Source organism: Thyridium curvatum (genome assembly GCF_004353045.1).
Source record: "Thyridium curvatum strain D216 chromosome Unknown NODE_36_length_377547_cov_81.061009, whole genome shotgun sequence".
In the NCBI taxonomy this organism is placed as follows: Eukaryota; Fungi; Ascomycota; class Sordariomycetes; order Thyridiales; family Thyridiaceae; genus Thyridium; species Thyridium curvatum.
The window spans coordinates 237,064-259,437 of NW_022156791.1; the positions used below are offsets into that span (position 1 = coordinate 237,064).

General features: G+C 53.2%; 8 protein-coding genes across 8 annotated transcripts; 3 read left to right on the forward strand and 5 right to left on the reverse strand.

Annotated features, from left to right (window-relative positions):
- Positions 1-1,780: 1,780 nt before the first annotated feature.
- On the forward strand, positions 1,781-3,694 carry E0L32_006418 (uncharacterized protein; the record flags this gene model as incomplete). Its single annotated transcript, XM_031141049.1, has 1 exon — positions 1,781-3,694. One exon carries the CDS (start codon positions 1,781-1,783, stop codon positions 3,692-3,694), a length of 1,914 nt encoding a protein of 637 aa, XP_030994929.1.
- A 251-nt stretch (positions 3,695-3,945) lies between these two features.
- On the reverse strand, positions 3,946-5,580 carry E0L32_006419 (uncharacterized protein; the record flags this gene model as incomplete). Its single annotated transcript, XM_031141050.1, has 3 exons — positions 3,946-4,926; positions 4,995-5,411; positions 5,476-5,580. The coding sequence occupies 3 exons, from the start codon at positions 5,578-5,580 to the stop codon at positions 3,946-3,948; spliced, it is 1,503 nt and encodes a 500-aa protein (XP_030994930.1).
- Positions 5,581-6,770: 1,190 nt separating this feature from the next.
- Positions 6,771-8,345, forward strand: E0L32_006420 (uncharacterized protein; the record flags this gene model as incomplete). The annotated part of the gene is made up of 1 exon (XM_031141051.1): positions 6,771-8,345. The coding sequence occupies one exon, from the start codon at positions 6,771-6,773 to the stop codon at positions 8,343-8,345; it is 1,575 nt and encodes a 524-aa protein (XP_030994931.1).
- A 493-nt stretch (positions 8,346-8,838) lies between these two features.
- On the reverse strand, positions 8,839-9,845 carry E0L32_006421 (uncharacterized protein; the record flags this gene model as incomplete). The annotated part of the gene is made up of 2 exons (XM_031141052.1): positions 8,839-9,296; positions 9,413-9,845. 2 exons carry the CDS (start codon positions 9,843-9,845, stop codon positions 8,839-8,841), a joined length of 891 nt encoding a protein of 296 aa, XP_030994932.1.
- Positions 9,846-11,004: 1,159 nt separating this feature from the next.
- Positions 11,005-13,104, reverse strand: E0L32_006422 (uncharacterized protein; the record flags this gene model as incomplete). The annotated part of the gene is made up of 7 exons (XM_031141053.1): positions 11,005-11,696; positions 11,755-11,794; positions 11,932-12,486; positions 12,556-12,641; positions 12,727-12,748; positions 12,846-12,999; positions 13,094-13,104. 7 exons carry the CDS (start codon positions 13,102-13,104, stop codon positions 11,005-11,007), a joined length of 1,560 nt encoding a protein of 519 aa, XP_030994933.1.
- A 1,163-nt stretch (positions 13,105-14,267) lies between these two features.
- E0L32_006423 (uncharacterized protein) lies at positions 14,268-16,821 on the reverse strand (the record flags this gene model as incomplete). Its single annotated transcript, XM_031141054.1, has 8 exons — positions 14,268-14,297; positions 14,366-14,996; positions 15,067-15,402; positions 15,462-16,153; positions 16,210-16,325; positions 16,384-16,501; positions 16,550-16,674; positions 16,734-16,821. 8 exons carry the CDS (start codon positions 16,819-16,821, stop codon positions 14,268-14,270), a joined length of 2,136 nt encoding a protein of 711 aa, XP_030994934.1.
- Positions 16,822-17,987: 1,166 nt separating this feature from the next.
- Positions 17,988-19,841, forward strand: E0L32_006424 (uncharacterized protein; the record flags this gene model as incomplete). The annotated part of the gene is made up of 2 exons (XM_031141055.1): positions 17,988-18,679; positions 18,737-19,841. 2 exons carry the CDS (start codon positions 17,988-17,990, stop codon positions 19,839-19,841), a joined length of 1,797 nt encoding a protein of 598 aa, XP_030994935.1.
- Positions 19,842-20,229: 388 nt separating this feature from the next.
- Positions 20,230-21,076, reverse strand: E0L32_006425 (uncharacterized protein; the record flags this gene model as incomplete). The annotated part of the gene is made up of 3 exons (XM_031141056.1): positions 20,230-20,313; positions 20,381-20,574; positions 20,830-21,076. The coding sequence occupies 3 exons, from the start codon at positions 21,074-21,076 to the stop codon at positions 20,230-20,232; spliced, it is 525 nt and encodes a 174-aa protein (XP_030994936.1).
- Between the last annotated feature and the right edge of the window lie 1,298 nt (positions 21,077-22,374).

Genomic DNA, 22,374 nt, shown 5'->3' on the forward strand with positions numbered 1-22,374 from the left:
TTATTTTTATAACTTACTTATTTATATTATAAAATATAATATACTTTTATTTTACTTCTTAAGAAATCTTTATACTTACCTCTTAGTTTAATTAAGCTTAATCTATCTTAATCCTATTTATCTCTTAAGTATCTACTTTATATTAATCTTATTAAACTTATCCTTTAGTAAATATTCTTACTTACTATATATCTTACTATTTATAAAGTCTATATATATAATTATAGTGTAATATATAAATCTTATTAAGTAAAAAGTTAATTATAAGTCTATTTATATAGAAGTCTTATAGTTAAGATCTACTTAAGATATCTTATATTATATAGCTATATCTAACTAAACTTTAAAGCTATATAGTCTTTATATCTTAAATCTTAAATTCCTCTTAGCTTTTTAGGTAAAGTTATACCTATTAATATATAATAAGAAATCTTAATATTAAGATAAGCCTTTTAAGTCTTAAGCTTAAAGATTAAGATATTCTTTATTATACTCTTAATAAATAGTATATCCTTAATTACTTCTTATATCTTCTAAGCTTTATTCTTTATATTTCTATTAGTATTTAAATATATTTCTATAATTAAGTATATACTTATTAGTTTAAAGTAAATACTTCTTATTTAAATTAGAGTAATAATAGTTTATATATATTTTATAATAATTTTTTCTATCTATTTTAATATATTTAATAATTAGTCTAATTCTATATTAACTTTAATATATCTTATATATTAATATTATAATATCTTTAATAAGATAGTAGATAATAGTTATAATATAATAGTTTTAATTTAAGTTAACTAATATATTAGTTCTATAGCTCTTAATAAAGATAAGCTTTAAGATCTAAAGATACTTAAGTATCTAGATAATATAGTAAGTATTATATAATTAGATATAAAATAAAATATATTAACTTATTATTATCTTAAAAAGAAGTATAAAGATAATATTTAAGTTTAGTTTATTTAACTACTTAATAATATAAGCAGTTATTTTCTTAGAAGTTATATAGTTTATTAGTATTTTAAATAATATTAGAAGATATTTATTTTTAAATTTAAATTTATATATAGAGTTATTATTAAAAGTACTTCTAAATATCTTTAATAATCAGTAGGATAATATTAAGCTATTATAAGAAAGAGAGATAAGAGATTAGTAATAAGAATAGAAGAAAGTAATAATTAAAGAGAGAAAGAAAATATAGCTAAGGCTAGTAGGAAGAAGGTTAATTAAAGTTGATCGATCTTTAGTGGGGTTGTTTGGGTGGGAAGGAACAGCCTAATAATTTTAGGCGGTGGGGGTGAATGTAAGAAGATTTGCAGCGAAATTTAGTTTTGACACAGTGAGCGCTCTCGACCGCCGTAACCAGGTGTACACTCCTTTGGCACTGATAAGCCTTGCAAGGTGCGGTCCTGGTTGTCCCTACCCAAATTCCTCCACTAGCGTGGCGGCGTTTTGTCAACGCAGCTGAAAGCCAGAATCCAACTCAGCACTGTGCTGTAGGCTCTCCAAAATTTATTTTGCACTTGGAAAAGGCACTAGTTAGCCGCAAGGCTTCGCTTCACGAACCCTCCACCTACTCCTACGCGCAACCTACTACCTCTCTCATCCACCTGCTTTAGTCTATCCATCACACACAAGGGACGAGAGGTCTACAACCGGGCCAGGCCATTCGGGCTTCTCTCTACATACAGGAGACCATTGCTCTCGGATCAACAGGTTGCAAAACGATCCAACGCGGGCTGCCTGCGCTCCGCGCCTGTTAGCAAAGATGGCGGCGCAAAAAATGACCAAGAACCAGATGCGCCGGGCGAAGAAGAAGGAAGAGAAGAAGGCAAAGGCAGAGGTCAGTGCTCAACTCCATCATATGCACTCTCTGTCGCGGTCATCTAACCAAATCACTCTTGTCCAGGCTGCCGCGAAAGGTGACGAGAATGCTGTCGCCGATCAGAACGACGCCGCTGAAGCTGCGAAGGAAGAGGCTCCTCAAACGGATACCACCGATCTCGAGGTCAAGAAAGATCCTGGAGCGCCCACGGAGATACCTGCAGACGGACCTGTCGACCTGTCTATCGACAATGATGACCCGGCCTTTGCGCAATTCAAAGATATTTTCTCGCGATTTGGCACGAGTCTCGAGGACGACGAGATTGCGAGGGAAGCAAACGCTGGTAACAAGGGCGAGGTGTTTTTCGATGACGACGATCTTCCAGACGAGGATGATGAGGTTGAAGGGCAAGTCAAGCTCTCCAAGAAGAAGCGGAAGAAGCTCAACAAGCTGTCGATCGCTGAGCTGAAGGCGTTGGTCAGAAATCCCGAGGTCGTGGAGTGGCATGATGTGTCGTCCTCCGACCCAAGGCTTCTGGTGCAGATCAAGGCGCAGAGGAATATTGTTCCTGTTCCCACTCACTGGTCCTTGAAACGAGAGTACCTGTCGAGCAAGAGGGGCATTGAAAAGCCCCCATTCAAGCTACCTCAGTTTATTGCCGAAACCGGCATCACCGAGATGCGCGACGCTGTCCTGGAGAAACAAGCGGAACAAACACTCAAGCAGAAGCAACGCGAGAGGGTGCAGCCAAAGATGGGCAAGCTTGATATCGACTACCAAAAGCTCTACGACGCCTTCTTTCGTTTCCAGACCAAGCCACCCCTAACGAGGTTCGGCGATGTCTACCACGAAGGCAAGGAATGGGAGGCTGATTACCGTCACTTCAAGGCCGGTGAGATCAGCGAGGCTCTACGGGATGCGCTGGGTATCCAGCCAGGCTTCCCGCCTCCATGGCTCCTTCAGCAACAGAGGATAGGCCCCCCACCTTCGTATCCCGCACTCAAGATTCCCGGCCTCAACGCACCATTGCCAGCAGGTGCCGCATGGGGCTTTGGGCCTGGCCAGTGGGGCAAGCCTCCCCTGGACGAGTATAACAGACCCATCTACGGCGGTGATATCTTTGGTATTCTTGCTGGCAATCCCAACGCCGCTCAGGCCCAGCAACCACAAGCGCAACAACCGCCCAGCGGAGAACCCGTCGAGAGAAATCTGTGGGGTGAGCTGCAGCCGCCGGCCGAGGAGTCTGAAGAAGAGGAGTCTGACGAGGAGGAGGAGGAAGAGGAAGAGGACGAGGACGACATCCCCGGTGGGCTCCAGACGCCGGGCGGCCTCGAGACGCCAGCGGGCTACTCCAGCACGGTGCCTAGCGAGTATCCCGGCGCTCCTAGCGGCGTGGAGAGCAGCATGGCCGGCGAATTTGACCTCCGCAAGCAACGGCAGGGCTACGAGACCGAGGAGCACCCGCGCTCAGCCTACACCGTCGTGCCGGAGCGCCAGACGCAGGCCTCGGGCTTCTTTGGCAGCGACCGCGTCTACGACCTGTCCAAGAGCAAGGGTGCTGCTGGAGGCGTGCCTGTCCTGGGCCAGGACGACGACAGCGCCCGCAAGCGCAAGAAGCCCGGCGACGTGGACGTCGCGCTGGACCCAGACGCGCTGCAGAACCACGACGGCATCAGCAAGGATGAGCTGCGGCGCAAGTTCGACCAGGGCGCCAAGGAGGACGGTGTGGGTGCCCAGTGGCAGTACGATGATGACTTGAGCGAGATGATCGCCCAAGAGAGCCGGAAGAGGCAAAAGAGGGACGAGGAGCGGAGGGGCGGAGGGGAGAAAAAGAAGGAGACCAAGTATAGGTTTTAAAAGTGATCACAGGGGAAGATTTACATGGGTTTGAGCGGCCATGATCTGAATGGCCTGGGTATGGTGTCGCTTGGGAACACCGCGGTTTTGTACTAGTAAATGAGCAATAACAGTAAGAAGCCTGCGGTGGCTGTGGCTTTTCACCGCAACCGTACATTCTCGAGCAGGCATGTCAGTCCTGCTGGCCCAGGATAAGATCATCTGTTTCCTGTTCACGGAATGGTCATTCAAGGGCGTTGCCCATCTGTCTATTAATCTATCAACCACTCCTCCACCTCGACGCCCATGCTCCTGCCCAGGCCTCTCACCATCTCCCAGCCCACGTTGACTCTCCATTTGCCACCACGGTCCATCGGGTCGCCGCCGCCTCCCACGCGGACAAGCAACCGCAAGCTGGACAGCGTGGCGATGGCCATGCCGATATCACAGTCCAGGGTGCCGCCGTGGCTCGACACCAGGTGATCGGCCACCCACTCGTTCCGCACGGCCGCAAAGATGGCCATCATGCGCTCCATGACGAAGGCGTGCGCGCCCAGCAGCTTGCGCGCGATGCGCCGGTGCTTACTGCGCTGCCGCGAGCCGCCGAGGAGTCCGCCACGCCGCCGCTTGCGGCCGTGGTAATGCGTGGAGAAGAGCGTCAGGTCGTGCTTGTGCGCATTGTGAGACGCAAGGTAGGCGGCAAGAAGGAGCAGGCGGGCCGTGGTCGGCAGCAGGGCTGCGAGGTCGGGCGTTTTGTGCTGGGCCAGGGCATGCTGTGGTGTGGACGCAAGAGGCTTGGCGCGCCGAGAGGGCGTGGACGGCGCCGACGGAGCACGGGACGCGGGCGGACTCTTCGAAGGAAGAGCGAGGACCCCCGGGTCGAGGAGAGACTCGTCCTGGAAATGGACGCGGGAGGCGATGAGAAGCTTGGAGAATTCACGAGCAGAGTATGTCCCATCTAACACGGGCGCGGTGAAGCGAGGCCATAGAGCCGTACAGGCTTGTTTGAAGGCCGGGAGTGTCCGAGCGGCAGACTTGGTCAGAGAGTCGTGGACTGCGCCACAGAAGCGTGACCAGAGCTCTGCTGTTTCTTGTGGACTGGTGGTGGCCAGTGTCGGGGGAGGCGTGGTGGCTATTATCCGTACAAACTCGGACTTGGTATAGTTGGGGAAGTGGATGTGCGAAACAGCCGATGTGCGGAGGAACGATGCCGGCGGAGAGGTGAGGATAAAGATGGTTGTGAGGTTCGGGATCTAGCGGTATGAGAAGTGATCAGCAACAAAAACACCACAGCTCGAAGGGCAACTCTCGCAGAACCTACAATCTCCGACAGCCTGGCAAGCGCAGGTAAGAGGGTTGCCGGTGCTTCTCTCTGCCGGTCAATGGCATCGAAGACCAGCACGAAGCGCCAAGTGTCTGGCCTGTCGATATATTTGAGCATCTTGGAGAGCTCAACGGTGAGCTGCGCCATGCTCTCGCAACGCTTCGCTGGGTTCTCCCATCGTAAGGCACTGGCTACCTCGCTGACTGTGCGTTCGAAGAGATGGCGGCCCGTGACGCACTCAATGCTGTTGACGATTGCAAACCGGAGCTCGGGCGACGTAGATGGTGCCAGTGGCAGGTCATGGTCGTGATGATCAGGTTCGGCGAAAGTACGGAGGAGCTCCTCTGTCAGTGTACTCTTCCCCGTAGCTTCGGAGCCATAAAGCACAATGTTTTGACAGAGCGCAGCCGTTGGCTGGAGTCAATTAGCACCACAGCCGCAAGCAGATGGAGGCATCGAGCGAAAGGAAAAAGCTTACATGGGTTAGAGTCGCCAGCGCATGTACCTGTTGCTCACGACACGGGAAGATCTGGAGGAGGCTTGAAAGCTGCGCTTGGTCGGGCAGTTGCAAGAGGTGGACCATACTGCCCCCGTGCCGTAAAGTGGCTCAGAAGCAGGGCCGGAGGGTGTTGTCGAGTTTCAATGGCGAGGGTGCGCCGAGTGTCGCAATTGTCTCGATATTTCCGAACATCTACGTCTCGTGGGGGTGTCAACGCGGTTGTCGAACATGAGAAGCGCGTCTTGCGATAAAGAGATTCCAGTCCCTCCAGTCCAGGGCTGGGTGTTGGGGTACCCAATACAGCCTGAAAGTGAAACGTGTACGTTGAAGCAGGGCGCCGGGAGAGTTGCCTGGAAGTAGTGAGTACCTCATTGCTGCCGATAGCTGTCAGTCCTAGTGGCATTAGCTCCGTGCCTAATTGATCCTAGGTCGGTTACGGGCCTCCAGGGCTCTAGGTATGGTTTGCACATCTAATTCGATGCTAGGGCTGAAAATGGGCCGTCTTACGGGCGACGATGAGCAACAGGGGTTGAATGGACACAAAGCGATGTTCATCTGAGTCACTGGCCACTTGGCCACCCACTGGCCATTGGTGCTGACGACGCCCCGAGCGCCGTTGGGTTGAGAATGGTCAAATCACCTTAGATGTACCTAGGTATGTAGTTACCTTATGCTTGCGTATTCCCCCCACCAAATCCCAGCATGGCCAACAGCCCTGGAGGGCCAGCGCTGAGAGCGTCGCGGCTAGGGCACATCGGGTCCGACACTAAGCTCTGCCCGGCTTGACATGCCGGCACAGCCTCCAGGGCCGATAGCCAGACACACGATTAACGTTCTTTTTGTCATCTTGTCCTCGTCATGACTCTCTGCCGTGCTGGTGAATGCCCAGTCAGGTTACGGCCCCGATCCTTCGTAGGATGTTTCCTTTGCTTGGCGCCCTCCGTCCACCGTGCTGCTGAACAATTCACTCGCTGAGCTTGGGGCTCCCCTTGAACCACTGATCATATTGTTTGATCTGAGCTCTCACAAGTCCGGCCTCTATTTCCGTGCTCTCTACGGAGCTAGAGCTTCGCCCTCGCTCACTGCTCCTCGCCAAACATTTCAATCGGCGCGCGTCTAATACTGGTTGCGGTCCCCGGCCCGGTGCCTGTGCAAGGTCAAGCCGCTTACAACGAGCCATCTCCGTGTCTTGGTCGCAGCTTCATCGGCGCTCATCGCCAGCCGAAGCGGCTCAGGTCGAGTCACTTATTCTTGCGACCCCTCTTGCCGGAGAGATGACTTCTCTACCCGAAGATGACATCCTCATGGATGACCCGACGGCGGGTGTTGACAAGCCTTACCACTCGAAACGCCCGCACAGAAAGTCGCGGCTTGGTTGCAAAAACTGCAAAACCCGCAAGGTCAAATGCGATGAAGGTCGCCCGCGATGTCGTGCTTGCACACTAAGGAAGGAGACATGCGTCTATCCCAGTGGACCGCATGCGAGGCCTGCCTCCGCCTTGACAGCCTCGTCCAGCCGGGCAGGATCCCTCGCGTTGCCCGAGACACCACCTCAGGCCTCACCCCCGTCGTCTGAAGATTCCGACTCGGCGTTGGTCATCGTTAATGAGCCATTATTCACCTATGGCGGAAAGGACGCCATCGATATGCAGCTGCTCTGGTTCTACACGGCCAAGGGTTTCGACTCCTTTGCCATTGACGCACGCCTTGATCCAGCCGTCGATACAATCCTACGCGTCAAGATACCAGAGCATGCCTTCACTCAGACATTCCTGATGGACTGTCTCCTCGGACTCTCCGCTTCGCAGATGCGTCTGGCTGGCCAGGATGTTCCAGAATCAAAGGCCATCACCTACAGGGCTAGAGCTTTCGAAGGGTATCGAAGGGCTGTGGAAAAGGCAGACCCTGCATCCTTCCCCGCCCTTTTGGCTGGCTCTCTGCTTCTTTGTGCCCTGTCCTCGCAAATGTTCCGCGAGCCCGACGCTAAACCCCTCTATATACTCGACTGGATGACTGTCTGGAAGGGCATTGGGCTCATCGTCGAGCTGATCACGCCGCAGAAACTCCACGAGTCTGGTATGGCGCCCATTTTCGTACGCCCGGCTATCGACTTGGACGAGACGGCCAAGCACATTCCAGGCAACCTGCTATTCATGGTGTCATCCATCAAGCCCGGCGACGAAGATTATCCCTACGTGGATACGTATTACGAGACGCTGAAATATCTCGGTGCTCTCTACAAAGAGTTGTCCCTGGGCTTCAGCGACATACTGGGCCTCCGTGTCATCACATGGTTTACCTTCATTCCACGGCAATTTGTGCAACTAGCTCGCCAGAAACGACCTCGCGCCCTTATCGTCATTGCACATTACCTCATCTTTGCCAGGATCTGCGACGAGGTCTGGTGGATGAAAGGCGTGGGCGACCGAGATCTGGACTACATCGTCCAGATGCTCGGGTCAGAATGGGACCATGCCCTACGCGTCCCCAGAGCGGCGGTGGCATATAGCAGTGAATGCAAGGTTGAATTGGCCATGTTGCTGCTCGAGGATGAAACTTGGCAGCCCCGCAGAGTGCAGGACTATTACATTGTGCGCAAGGACTACAAATCCAGGACAGTGGCGCTGGTGAATGATAGCGGCCAGGCGGTCGAATACGATGAGACTGGCTTCCACAATCCCAAAGCTCCTCCAGACTCCCCGGGCTCACCAGCGACTGTCGGCCGCGTTGAACTGGTCACGCAGCCCAACCCTGTCTTTTCGGCTGGCCTTGATACGATCGATCCGGATAGCAGTCTGCCATATAGGTCCAGCTTTCCGCCACCACCTCCACCGCCAGCAGGTGGCTGAACCATTTGAGGCGACGGAGTCTATGCTCTATTGCTTGGAGGTTGACCTGGGTCAGCCAGTCTTCCAAAGACGAAAGAAGTGGCATGCCGGGCACGGGGTCACGGACGATGGGGAGATGTATGACAGAGTAAGCGCTTCGTATCATTCTGAAAGAGATGTACGATTCTAACCCCGTTGGAGCAGTTGTGTGGATGGGTGGATAAATATGCAAGACTTGGATTCGGATCGATTTGTAATGTTGTAGATACCCCTTGTACATTCATCTTCTCACTGGGCGTCTGAAAGGGTCAATCCGACCCATCTGTGTGCCGGCATTTACTAAATTCTGGCAGTCGTACGCTGTGCGTCCTTGGCCTTCCATCAGAGAGACAATCATGAGACTCGACCACACGCACTTCGCGAGCACAGGCCCGCTCGCCTTCACGTCTGACGAAGTTATTTTGAAGATCGATGGTCTCACCCTTGCCTCTTTTTCACGCAGGGGCTTGTCCCATCACAAACCAAACCAAATCTCGCTGGCGGTCAGGTTGGCAGGCACAGAGTGGCCAACCCCCTGGGCGTAGATGCCCTCGACGTGGTCGCCGTAGTCGTCGGTCCGGTAGTTGGCCTGCGGCGTGTTGGCCTTGGTCGACGTCGGCGTCTGCGGCACGCCAAAGACGTTGGTCCACTGCTTGATCGTCTCCTGGTAGTTCTGTGGCGCCAGCGTCGAGTCGGCCGACCCGTGCCAGATCTGCATCCGGGGCCGCGGGCCGTCGTAGCCCGGGTACATGCCGCGCACGACGTTGCCCCACTGCTCGGGAGACGCGCGCGACTGGCCGCCGCTGCACGAGTTGTTCCACTGGTCGACGCCGCCCGAGGCCGAGACGAAGCAGCCGGCCGGCACGCCCGAGTACAGCGACACGGCGGAGATGAGCTCCGGGTAGGTGGCGGCCATGACGTTGGACATCATGGCTGGGGAGCGGCAGAGGGGCGGAGCGTGTGTCAGTCGAGCGTCGAAAAGAAAGCACCAGCAACCCGGCGGATAGTATGAAGGGGAAGAGTCTTCGCGCAAGTACTGGGCTACTCACCACCGGAGCTCCCGCCCGTGACATAGACCTTGGCCGCGTCGACCTTATACTTGTCGATGGCGTAGAGGATCATATTGGCGATGGCCTGCGAGTCGCCGCCGCCGAGGTGGCTCAGCGAGGACCTGCTTGAGACATCCCAACAGGTGCCGCTGTGCGGGCTGCTCGGCCACACCGTGATGTAGCCCTTCCTGTCGGACCCTTGCTTCCAGGGGATCTTGTTATTCTGGAAGTACGATTGCACCGTCGACTGGCACGAGTGGATGACGACGACGAGCGGCGGGTTGGCCACGACCTTGTCCGGCACGTAGATATACATCTCGGCCTTGGAAGTGGCGTTGTTGGGGTAGTTGACCTTTGTGAGCTGGGCTGCCTGCGCCGGCGAGGCGAGAAGCGAGACAAGGCCCATCAGGGCAAACGGGGTTGGGAAGAGCATGGTGTCGTCCGCACAACTTGTAATGTCTAAGAAGTGGCTTGTAAGACACACTCAGGCAGTGCCGTTCAGGATATCCAAGAATTAGACTTATGTACAGTTGTATCTTGATCACCACTTTGAGCATCACAAACAAGAACCAGTCTTGGCAAGCCTTTCTTATATATACCGACAATGTATATCCCCGGGAACAGCAGCAAATGCCTCTTTGGCTGGACCAAAAGAGCCCCTGCCCTCCCCGGAAAGCTAGTGACCACCCGGGGGATTTCCATATGTCAAATCTGGGGTCCGGGGCAGATCGTGAGTTCAGTATCAAGCGGGGCTATCTCAATATGAATCGGCTAATAAGTTGATATCCACGGACCGTGGTGTTCCCCTTTGGGCTGTCCAGCCTGTTTCCGATTGGTAGTGACTCAGAAACCTCTACCGGCAATGTGGCTGTATGCATTATAGACCATGGTAAATATCTCCCTGTGGCTTTTGTTGTCTCAACGGGGAATCGGTGCCATGACAGTTTTTTCCACCACTCTCCTCTCTTATTTGCTCCTATAGACTTGGAGCAAGTGTGACTCTCCTACATCGTTGAAGACATATTTTATGCATCAAGAAGTCGCCTCCAATGACGTTGTTTACTATATATACAATGTGCACGTATCTGGTGTACAGCCTCATCCAAGCGAAGCAAGCAGGGATGAGAACAGTTAGGAGCAGGTCATACCATTGGCAATCGTCAGAAGGGTTATCCCACTACCTAATATTGATGGTTTTGATGGAAACTCCTTTTGCCAGCCCATGACTCATCTGACAGGTCGAGATCTTCCCAACCTTCGATCACCTTTGTCATCGAGGTATCATTCCTTTAAATCCCACCTAAACACCACGAGGATTACCGGTCTGTCAAAACCAACACTCCCAGTCCTTATAGTCGCAGATAGATCAGCACATGCAGCTTTCATAGACAAGCAGGGGAAAAGAGAGTGGGAGTCAAAACAGTTATTACGTAACAAGAGGCATTGCTTGATTTCTTTAGTACACAGCTCACAAAGGGAACTTAATTGAGCTAAGAAACCGCTCCGGGAACCTCATTTTCCTCTTCTATACACATACGACCCCCGTTCCCCCAAAGCAGCTCGCCCTTTTCACCGCCCACACGATCCAACTCTTAGTTCTTCTCAAGCTCGGCAAGAATCTTCTCACCCTTCGCCCGAGCGGAAGCAAAGTCACCGACCATGTAGAAAGCACCCTCAGGCAGGTCATCACCCTCGCCAGCCAGGATGGCCTTGAAGGAGCCGATGGTGTCCTTGAGGTCAACGAGCTTGCCCTCGATACCAGTGAAGACCTGGGCGACAGTGAAGGGCTGGCTCAGGAAACGCTGGATCTTACGGGCACGCTCGACGGTAAGCTTGTCGGCCTCGGAAAGTTCGTCCATACCGAGAATGGCAATGATATCCTGCAGAGACTTGTACTCCTGGAGGATCTGCTGGACGCGGGTGGCCGTCTCGTAGTGGTCCTGACCGACGATACGGGGGTCAAGCATACGCGACTTGGAGTCGAGAGGGTCGACGGCGGGGTAGATACCCAACTCGGAGATACCACGGGACAGGACAGTGGTGGCGTCCAAGTGAGCGAAGGTGGTGGCGGGGGCAGGGTCAGTCAGATCGTCAGCAGGGACGTAGACGGCCTGGACAGAGGTAATGGAACCCTTCTTGGTGGTGGTAATGCGCTCCTGCATACCACCCATATCGACGGCAAGAGTGGGCTGGTAACCGACGGCAGAGGGAATACGACCCAGCAGGGCAGACACCTCGGAACCGGCCTGGGTGAAACGGAAAATGTTGTCAATGAAGAGCAGCACTGGAGCAGGTCTGTTAGCGATCCCGTGATACCTTCTGAGGCGGCTAGGGCTACTTACCGTCCTGTCCCTCATCACGAAATGATTCAGCTACAGTTAACTAGTGGATGGGCGAGGTCGTTAGCATCGTGAACGTCCGGAACGGTTCCGTGAAGACGTGAGGGTAGTCCGCGGTGAGGCCATCATATACTTTACAAAGGCAAGAGGGATGTTTACAAGGAAAGGGGAATAACTTACACCAGTCAGAGCGACACGGGCACGGGCTCCTGGGGGCTCGTTCATCTGGCCGAAGACAAGAGACACCTTGGACTCGCCGTCAAGCTGAATGACGGAGGTCTCCTGCATCTCGTGGTACAGATCGTTACCCTCACGGGTGCGCTCGCCGACACCAGTGAAGACGGAGTAACCACCGTGAGCCTTGGCGATGTTGTTGATCAGCTCCTGGATGAAGACGGTCTTGCCGACACCGGCACCACCGAACAGGCCAATCTTTCCACCACGGGCGTAGGGGGCCAGCAGATCGACGACCTTGATGCCAGTGACCAGAATCTCGGCAGTGGTCGACTGCTCGACAAACTCGGGAGCATCGGCGTGGATAGGCAGGTACTTGTCGGTCTTGATGGGACCACGCTCGTCGATGGGGTCACCAGTGACGTTCATGATACGGCCGAGAGTGCCAGCACCGACGGGGATGGTGATAGGAGCACCGGTATCCGAAGCCTTGGCACCACGGACCAGACCCTCGGTACCGTCCATAGCAATGCAACGGACGACATTCTCGCCGAGATGTTGCTGAAGGACATCATGTCAGTACAGCGCGGGTGGAATTTGGAGGCGACGAGATAATTTGGAGAAGCTTACAGCGACCTCCAGGACCAGACGGTTGCCCTGGTTGTCCGTCGTGAGAGCGTTCAGGATAGGAGGCAGCTTGGCGCCATCGAACTTGACTGTTGCGAAAAAGGGCCGAGGTCAGCACATTGAAACTCTGCGAGTAGATCAATTCGTAGCAATGATCATTTGGGAAGTACTAACCGTCAACGACGGCACCGATGACCTGTTGGAGAGAAGTAGGTTAGTCCATGTGTTCTGGTTCGGTCGATCGGGTTTGATTTGCCGGTCGCGGCCGGCTGGTCCGAGGCAAGGCGACTCACCTGGTAGATCTTGCCATCACCGACACCAGCAGAGCTGGCAAGTCTGCTACCGAGAGGGAGCTTGGGGAGTCTGAGGCCGGCAGGGCGGACGGTTCGAGGCGCGGCCGCGGCCGAGAAGGTCGGGCGAGCTGCTCGGGCGAAGGAAGAAATGCCGCTGCACCAGGGGGGAAAAACTTTGTGTCAGCTCCATTGCGGCCTCAATTGGCGGGAAAATCCATCAAAAAGCACATCGACGGGCAGCTACTGACCTCTTGAACATCTTGACAGATGATAAAGAACGACCTGAGATGGGAGTGGAGAGGAGAGGGAGATGGGTTTCTGAGGAGAAACTTTGCAGAGATTGAGCAGTTTTGTCGGGAAACCACGCTGCTTCGGTTAGAAGCTTCCCAGGCCGCCACGTGATTTGCGACCTCGCCCGAAACAGCCTAGCGCGGTGTCGCCGGGACGTCAACACAGCGACAGGAGAGGACAGGAAACTGCGCTGCCAAAACCAGCACCAAAGTGGCCCCGGCGCCGGCAAAAGCGGAGTCGCAAAGAAAATGGATAGGAAATTTGAGGAACAGGGTGGTCAAGGCAAAGACCAGAAGGAACCCAAGACTGAGACAGGCCAGATCGGTGACTATTTCGGCCCTAACTTGTCTTCTAGCAGGCTATCCAATAGAGCCGTTAGTGACCGTTATTGTCCTAACATCGCCAGTCCACCCACTGGATTGCCTACATGTGGCTGATAGGTTCCAGCCGGCAGAAAGGAAGCCTCGGAGCACAGCTTCACTTTCAGTCTCCAGCCTGGTTCTCCGACCCTGTGGAGCTCCACCTCTCTTCAAACAAAAAAATGCTGTTGAAAAGTAGTCATGAATCTCGACATTCATCTTCCAGAGAGAAGAGGCTCCTTTATGACAACAGCCTCCGTAGCAAGAGGCTGTATACTTATATTTCCCACCCCATGCCAGGTAGCCATTCTTTCGAGAGGGTTATCCCACTGCCTATCACGCATAGACGGGTCTCGTATCTATGAGGCAAGGCCTGATCTTTTTTCCTCTCTTTTTTCCTCTCTTTCCTTTTCTTCGCTTTTTTCTAAGCCCACAGCTCTGCTCCTGTGTGACCTTTGCTGCCTTCTCAGGAGGTGCCTCCTCCATCTACTTGGGCGGATTGGCATCTGTCCGTACGCGTACACCCTTGAATAGTTGAGTATGAATATTAAATTTGGTCAATCTGAACTAGGATGGTTTGTTGCTTGCAATTCATCAATGATATGGATACCCCTCTACAGCCTCAAATGACCTCCATAACCGCTCTCACACCTTGAACCCTCGGGCTTCTCCGCCTTCCATGACATGTCCTAGAAGCCGTAAAGACATCTCACCACTCGGATTCCTTCTCTTTCAAGCAATCATAGAGACTGCTGTAGTTGCACTCTCAAGTCTACGAAGCTGCCGACTCTAGTGCCAGCACCTGGAACACACAGACTGTTAGCCCACACTCGAGCTTGCAAAGTTGACCAAATGGTACATAGGACTTACGATAGCCGTTCGGCAAGGGCTGTAGACATGAGTCCAATTCTTGCGCCCGTTCCATTCCATGGGTGTGGTGAAGAACCGCGTGTTCTCATCGAGGCGGCTGAAGCCACCAAACTCCTTCCTGTCACTATCCAAGACGATCTTGTACGTCCCCGGCACATCGACACCAATACGGTAGTCGGTGTAGCTCTGGGTCGGGTGGAAGTTGAAAATGAAAACCAGACCAGCGCGTTCAAAAATGATGACCTTGTCGCTCTCGTTCTTGAGCGAGATGTAGGCTTGAGGCGCTTGCAGCCAGCCAAACTTAGCTTCGCACAGGTTCATACCACGGTCAAAATTGTTGAGGAACTGATATCTGAGAAGATGATCCTCGGTAAGATTCAGCTGGCGGCGAGCATACCAGAACGAATTCTGGTTGCCCTCCCGGGGAAAGTCGAGCCACTCTGGGTGGCCAAACTCATTCCCTTCGAAATTGAGATAGCCCTCTCCACCGAGTGCATGAGTGAGTAGCCGAATCATCTTGTGCAGCGCCATCCCACGGTCGATGACTGGTGTCAGTGGAGACAGCACCGACATGTTGGTGTACATCTCGGCGTCGCAAAGGTGCATCATCAATGTCTTGTCCCCGACCAGCCTACACAAAGAAAGAATTGTCAGCTCCGTAAAAGGCTCGAGTCTGCACTCCAGCTGCTGGACACACTTACGCCTGATCGTGGCTCTCGCAATAGGCAATGGTCTTCTCCCCGTGCCGGCGGTTCGTAAGAGTCCAGCAGATGTTTGCCATGTCCCACTGCTCGTCCGTCTTCTCCTTCAGGATCTTAATCCACATATCCGGGACAGCCATTGCGAGACGATAGTCGAACCCAACACCTCCCAGCGAGAGTGGCAAGCACAAGGCAGGCATGCCGGAAACATCCTCAGCGACAGTGATGCATTCCGGATAGATCTGATGAAGCATCTCATTCGCAAGCATGAGATAGACAACAGCCTCCTCATCTACATCTGCGCCGAAGTATTCGTGATAACCGCCGGAAAAGCCACTAGCAATCGTTAGAAATGGCATGCAGACGCTCTCGAGTATGTGAAAGGAAGAACTTACGTGCCGATGCCGTGGTGAACGTAAAGCATGCTCGTGACACCGTCAAATCGGAAGCCGTCAAAACGGTACTCATCCATCCAGAACCTGAGATTGCTGAGTAGGAACCTCAGAACTTCATGGTGGCCGTAGTTGAAGAGCCGGCTGTCCCAGAGTTCGTGACGGCCTTTGCCTCCCTCGTGAAAGTACTGGTGATCCGTGCCATCGAACTCATTTAGGCCATCGAGCACATTCTTCGAGGCGTGGCTGTGCACGACGTCGAGCAGCACGACAATGCCCATACTGTGCGCCGTGTCGACCAACTCCTTGAGGTCTTCTGGAGGTCCATACCGGCTGCTGGCAGCAAAGAAGTTGTTGACCTGGTAGCCAAAACTGGCATAGTAAGCATGCTCCATGACGGCCATGAGCTGGATCACGTTGTAGCCCAGGTCCCTGATTCTGGGCAGCATGTTCTGGGTGAACTCCTTGTAGGTGGCAACTTTTTGCTCGGGGCTCGAAATGCCGACATGGGCCTCGTAGATGCGAGCGCTCTTCGGCTTCGTGGGCCGCGGGTGCTTGAAAGAATACTTTTCGCTTGCAGGGGGGTTCCAGAACCTGGCATCATAGGCTGGCGAGACCGACAGGTCCTGGGTGACGTACTTGATCCAGGCAGGTAGTCGATCGACTCGCTCTCCGTTTGGGAGAGCCAAAGAAATCTGGAAGTAGAGTCTTAGATCTTATTATGCATAAATATGAGATCCGAGTAACCAACCTTGATCTTGGAGTTGTGGGGAATCGCAGCTTCACCATTGGGATTGGGAGGCAGCGTGATTTCGAAAACGCCAAAGTCATTCTTCTTCATAGGATGAGAGTCCCGGTTCCAGTTGTCTGCTCTACATTTAGCGAAAATATCAGATGCGCAAACAAGGCCGAGGCAAAGACATACTGAAGTCGCCCACGAGAAAAGCCTGGACGGCATTGGGCGCCCATTCCCTATAGACGATGTTGTTGTCCTTGTCGACATTCAGTCCGAAAATCTCGGTGCCCTGTCCATGTGGAAGATCCTGTTAGCGACTCGACTCGATATTGCGAAGGAGACATGGCAGTCATACGCGAGTGAACTTCTCCATCCCCCCTTCGGTGTCATTGATACTCTTGGTCCATTCCTGAGCCCTTGCGTACCGACGCTTGAGAGCATCCTTGAAAGGCGAAAGCCAGGGATCAAGCTGGGTGACACCTATATGTATGTGAATATCATGCTCTCGAAGGATTGAGATTCGGCGGAACTGAGCCTACCGGTGCCATCCGTGGGCGCACCATCTGCTACGAGACGATCACCGTTCATCGCCAAGGCATTCGCCGAGTTATTGACAATCTCAGCCATCGTACTTAGTTTCCTTCGTACTATAGGCCTAACGATGTGTAATGGGAGAAGAATCTGCAAAGTGCTGGCGCAGTTGGCGAGATTTGTTGAGTTCTCTTTTTCACCCAGGTGCTCGAGACGGACGAGACCAATCAGGTGGAGCAAGGAATGCTCGTGTCTTGGAGGATCACGGAAGAAATGAAAACACAACGAGGGAGAGAGGAATTGAGGAACTGTAGAAAGCTGTGGTCGATTGAAATCACTTCTCGGGGGAAACTTCGACCAAGCCAGGTGAGAGATATCATGCACAAGTACAGAAGTAGGCACGAGGTCGTCGTATTCACCCAGAGCTTGTGGAAGCTCAAACAGCTGCCCCCTCCACTATCAGTCTAAAATGAGAGAGCTTAGTTGGAGATGACGTCGTGGGGCAAATCGATATGCGCGACAGATTCAACGAAAATTTCCACTCAGATACACCTGATCCCTGACCTGGGCCTCCCTGGCACGCCTGGACCTCTGCCCGGTTGGGTGTGAAGAGCGCGCTGTAGCGACTTGGCAACAAGATAATGCACCACCAAGCACCCCTATCGCACTATCAGCCCACGCAGGTTGGTTGAGTGGCCACTGGCGGGCGCACCAGTCGCGGTAAGCACCCGCTAGTGTGGTCGACTTGCATCGAGGGTGGACCCGTGGAATTGAACCATGGGTCGCTTGCAGGCACAGTGGGTGATAATACCGCGGAGGTACCGAAATATCGATGTCCTTACTGCCCATGCCAAACAGCGACCCCCGCACTTGATCGTCACACCTCTTCAGTCTAGCCCGGCTCTAGGTACAATACCTACTTGTACAATACCTACCTACTTGACCTGGAACTTCTACCATCCATCCTGTCGACAGCCAGTCAGCTTCTTCACACGCTGTACTACAGGAATTCCTCCGAGCCGTTGATATTTGGAGCTGGCGTCTGGTGAGCCACACCCCAGACCACCATCCTGAGGCGCTGGCTTGCTTGCGTTCCTCACACCCCGTCCCACACGTCACCAAATGTAGCCTCCTCCGCAATCGGTCCTACGCATTAGTCCACAGGCCACTATACAGCCCGGACCTTCAGCCAGGAGCTCTTTGCGTGGGCTGGCTCCTGCGTGCATCTGGGCTTCAAGAATGATCCAATACCCGCCTGAAGAATGAGAGTCCTCACAAGACCCGGGTCACTGGCCCGGGTCCATTCATTGGCCTTTCGACAACGAAGTGTGATTCCCACACAGGCACACCGCCGTAGACTTTCGGTGACCGCCGCCGCGAACACCGCGCCCCGACGATCCCAGGACTTCAACTCCGGGTTTTCAAGCAGCTATGATCCGAGCGAAGACACCGGAAGAGGTCCCATGTTCAACAAGGCCAAGTTTGGCGTTCCGCAATTCTATCCCAGAGACTTGAAGAAGCGGGTGGACGAATATGTGGTTGGCCAAGATCGGGCAAAGAAGACAATATGCTCCGTTATTTTCAACCACTACCAGGGCCTACGTCGAAGATATCACCAGGACGAGACGGATCGCGTTTTGAGACAAAAGATGCAGAGGCAGAAATTTGCCCGAGACAGGGAGCTGCATGAGAGGCATCGCGAGCCTCACCCGGTGGAAGGTCAGCTCTTCGGTGATCCCATACTTCCGTGCTACGCTGATGATCCTTTTCGAGAAGACGAGTATCCCGGACACTACGATTCCATCCAAGCCATGTACCAGAGCCAGAACCAGCCCGACCCTTCAGCGAATTTTTATGTCGAGGAAGACCCGAGCCTTCCGCAGCACGTCAAAATTGACAAGAGCAACCTGCTGCTCATTGGGCCTACAGGCGTGGGCAAAACCTATATCCTTGAGTGAGTCGAGCAGCGTCGCAGAATAGCCCGTTGGTTGGCTCGACTGACTATTGCCAGAACTCTGAGCAACAAGCTCAATGTGCCATTCACGATAAGTGACTGCAATTCCTTCACCCAGGCGGGCTACATTGGCCAAGATGTCGAGACTTGCATTGAGCGACTCCTTATCGAGGCCAACTACGACACCAAAGCTACCGAGCACGGCATAGTAGTGTTGGACGAATTTGACAAGATCGCAAAAAGAGAGACCATTAATGGTCGTGATGTTGGGGGCGAAGGCGTACAACAGGCACTCTTGAAGCTCGTCGAAGGAACCAAGGTGACCATCAACGTGAAGGAGACGAGGTCTTCCCGGACGGCGAACCCGTTGACTTCCAGCTACGGCCCCGGGGGCTCTTCCTCACATCCGCAGGCGTCACCTCCAGCTGGCAAGCTTGAGCAGTACACCATCGACACGACAAATATCCTCTTTGTTTTCTGCGGTGCGTTTGTTGGTCTGGATAAACATGTGCTGAGAAGAGTGGCAAAACCCTCTCTGGGCTTTGGCTCTGAAATTCGAAACAGCGGTAATGGATCTGGCCCTGGTAATAAGACCATCCTGCCGCCCGAGATGTACGCTCATCTCCCACATCAACCAGCGTTCCCGGATCCTGAAAATATCGGTTTCACGCCGATGGATCTCACCACACCCGCGGATCTTCAAGCCTTTGGCTTCATTCCCGAGCTCATCGGGCGGCTGCACAACGTCTGTGCCCTGACACCGCTCTCCTTGGACGAGCTCTACCGCATCCTAACGGAACCGCGCAACAGCCTCGTCGCCCAATATACGGCTCTCTTTGAGACCTACCCAAGCCGCCTGTTTTTCACGCGACGGGCCCTCTACGCCATCGCCGAGCGGGCCGCGAAAAATGAGACGGGCGCCCGGGGTCTCAAGATGGAGATGGAACGGGTGCTCGCCGAGCCCATGTTTGAGGCACCAATGCCGTACGTTCTGATCACGGAGGGCTGCGTGAGGGGGACGGAAAAAGCAGGATACTGGGGCAAGGATGGGAGGTTCGAAATCGAAAGGAGACTCCGGGACGAGAATGAGAGAGATAATTCTCCCGGACCTGATGTAACAAGCTTCGAGCAGTATAGGGAAGCTGGACAGAGCGGTGCTTGAGTCCGCATGTGTATAGAGTAGGAGAAGAATCTGTTTTGCGGCGCTTCGGGCGGCATACAGGACTCCAGTGTCTTGAAGAGGGTATTTCTGTAGTGTAGTGTAGCATGGCTTTTCCGATGTTTTGAATAGCTGTTTGTACAGGGCTGTGTCCCTCGCCGGCCTATCCGGTATCCATTTGAGCACAACGCAGTCACGAGAATCATGATGATGGCAGAAGAGCCTAGATGTGAGAATGAAAAGGAAATTGACTTGTTGTACGTAGTACAGTATTTACACCAGCTGAGTTTGGTCTCCAACTCGTTCCAGATGATCTCCCCCTCTCTTAGGCCTATGCCAACTTCTAGCCAGCCGCCACGTATCTCGAATAATGTTGACAAAGATGACACTCTTAGTGCTTGGGAGGAGACTGGACGTGGCCCTTGCCCGTGTAGTCCTCGGCACCGAGGCCGTTGAAGGGATCGGTTTTTTGGCCCTGCGACGCGATGACATTCGTTAGTGGTGCTGCCATTGCAAATGGTACGGTACGGGGCTTGTCTCACCTTGAGGTACTCGTTGCTGGCCTCCTGCCACTCCTTGTTCATGGTGTGCGGCGCGGGGCCGGCGAAGCCACGGAGGGTGAGGAAGAGAACGAGACTGATGGCGACACCAGTGAGAGTGTAGAAGGTAACCCTCTTGCCCTCGCCTGGGGGAGCCTCGGCGCGGGGACCGTGGGGACCGAAGGCAATCCAGTAAGCTGTGGAGGATGAGGGGGATTGAGTTAGTTTTCTGGGTGACTGCACTCAAGATTGGACGGGGGCATTGGGCAATGTGGAGATGTCACGCGTGGGCGATTGGGATAAAACCACCCGGCAGAGGCCAACTCCCAGTTCCAACTGCGATTGAAGTCTTCAATCGTCCCTTCCCAAAGCTCACTGTGCTCGACGGCCAGCGTGTGGCATTGGCAACGGGGCAAATCCGAAAGACAGAGAGGCATTGGGGAGTCACTCACCAGCCTTCTTCTCCTGGAGAGTGAGCTCAGTCCAGTTCTCCTTCATGCGGTCTCGCAGGGTCATCCAGAGCTCGGCCTGCTCCTGCAGGGGCATACCCTCCCAACGCTTCTCAATGTTGGACAGAGTCGGGTTGGAGATGGCGTGGGTGGAAGCGGCACGGCAGGCGATGGGAGCAGAGGTGGTGGTGCGGAGGGAGGCTCGCGCAACGCTGCTCCTCAGCGTGGACGAGAGCTGGGTGCGCATCATCTTGTCGATCGGGTTTCTTCGAAGAGCAGGGAGAAAGGGAAGAATTGGATTGATCCGTCGGACGGAGGAGGCGGAGATGGGCTCAATTGAGAGCTTGAATCTCGGCCAGATGCGGTATTGGTGGGAGGTGTTGACGGGTTTTGGAGAGAGACTAGAGGCAAGGTCGGCGGCAGGGAGAGAGGGTTTTTCGAGGTTTCTTTCCCAGGTCTATCGTATGATGCCCGCCCCAGCCAAACAGAACAACAGCAATTCGGTGCACTGACCAGACAGCCGGGAGCTCCCCCCTCGAAAATTGCTCGGCTAACGGGAACGGGCTTTGCCTATGACTCTAGTCACGTGATAGAAAACGGCCAATCACAAGCGACGCCTGAGTAATGCAGTTGTCCCCAGTGAATCTCCACCTGGACGAGCCCTGACTGGTGAAACTGCAGTCCCTCCAAGTCCACGGGCTGAGCGGAGAGATCCTACAGGGACGAGAGCTGGCACCGGGGATCTCTACATGGCAATTCACGACGATACCAGGAGAGTGACCCAAGGGGGGCACGGACAGTCGAAAGGCTATAGAGCCGACTAACTTGCTTCGAGAAGAAAAAAGGAAACCCGACCAGCTGCTAGGAGAGCTTTTGTCTGTAGGTGTTGGAATGGTAGCTTGCAACGCCCATGCGGTTCGTTGTTCCTGAGGATCCCAAGCGCTTTTGATGATGCGTCGCGTTTCTACAGCGTTGTGGTTAGCAGTACGATGGTGCCTCGGTCGGGTCACTATCACAACACTTGGGGGCCTTGGAGTTGTTCTTGAGGTGTCTAGGACACTAACAGTATCTTCCCGGCGTTGTTTTCGGGGTAAGACACAGACCTCCTCGACCTTTATCAACGGACAGGAATATCGCCCGTCGAAGTAGTCTAAATTACATGAATGCAATCTGTATCTACAAAGAGCAACAGTACACGCCCAGAGCCCCCGAACTTGTGGCTGAGAAACCTGCAGAGTCTCTAGATCTAAAGATCTTCCACTCGTTACTCTTACATCACTAAGGCAAAGCGCACAGTTCGTGTCCCCCTGAAGCATTCCAAGCTCAGAGCTCGTGAAACCAGTCCTGAGCTGTGGTTGTAGGTAAAAGGATCCCAGACATCTCCGAGTTGTGCTCAGGATTTGACTGGTGGGCTTTGAGGGGGGTTTATTTGGCCTGCTCGAGATTGGCTTTTTGAGCTGCTCTCGGGCGACTCGCTGTGAGAATGAATAGGTTAGGTTAGTACTAAATGCGCACATCCTTGGTGATCCTGCGCTTGGAACTGACCTC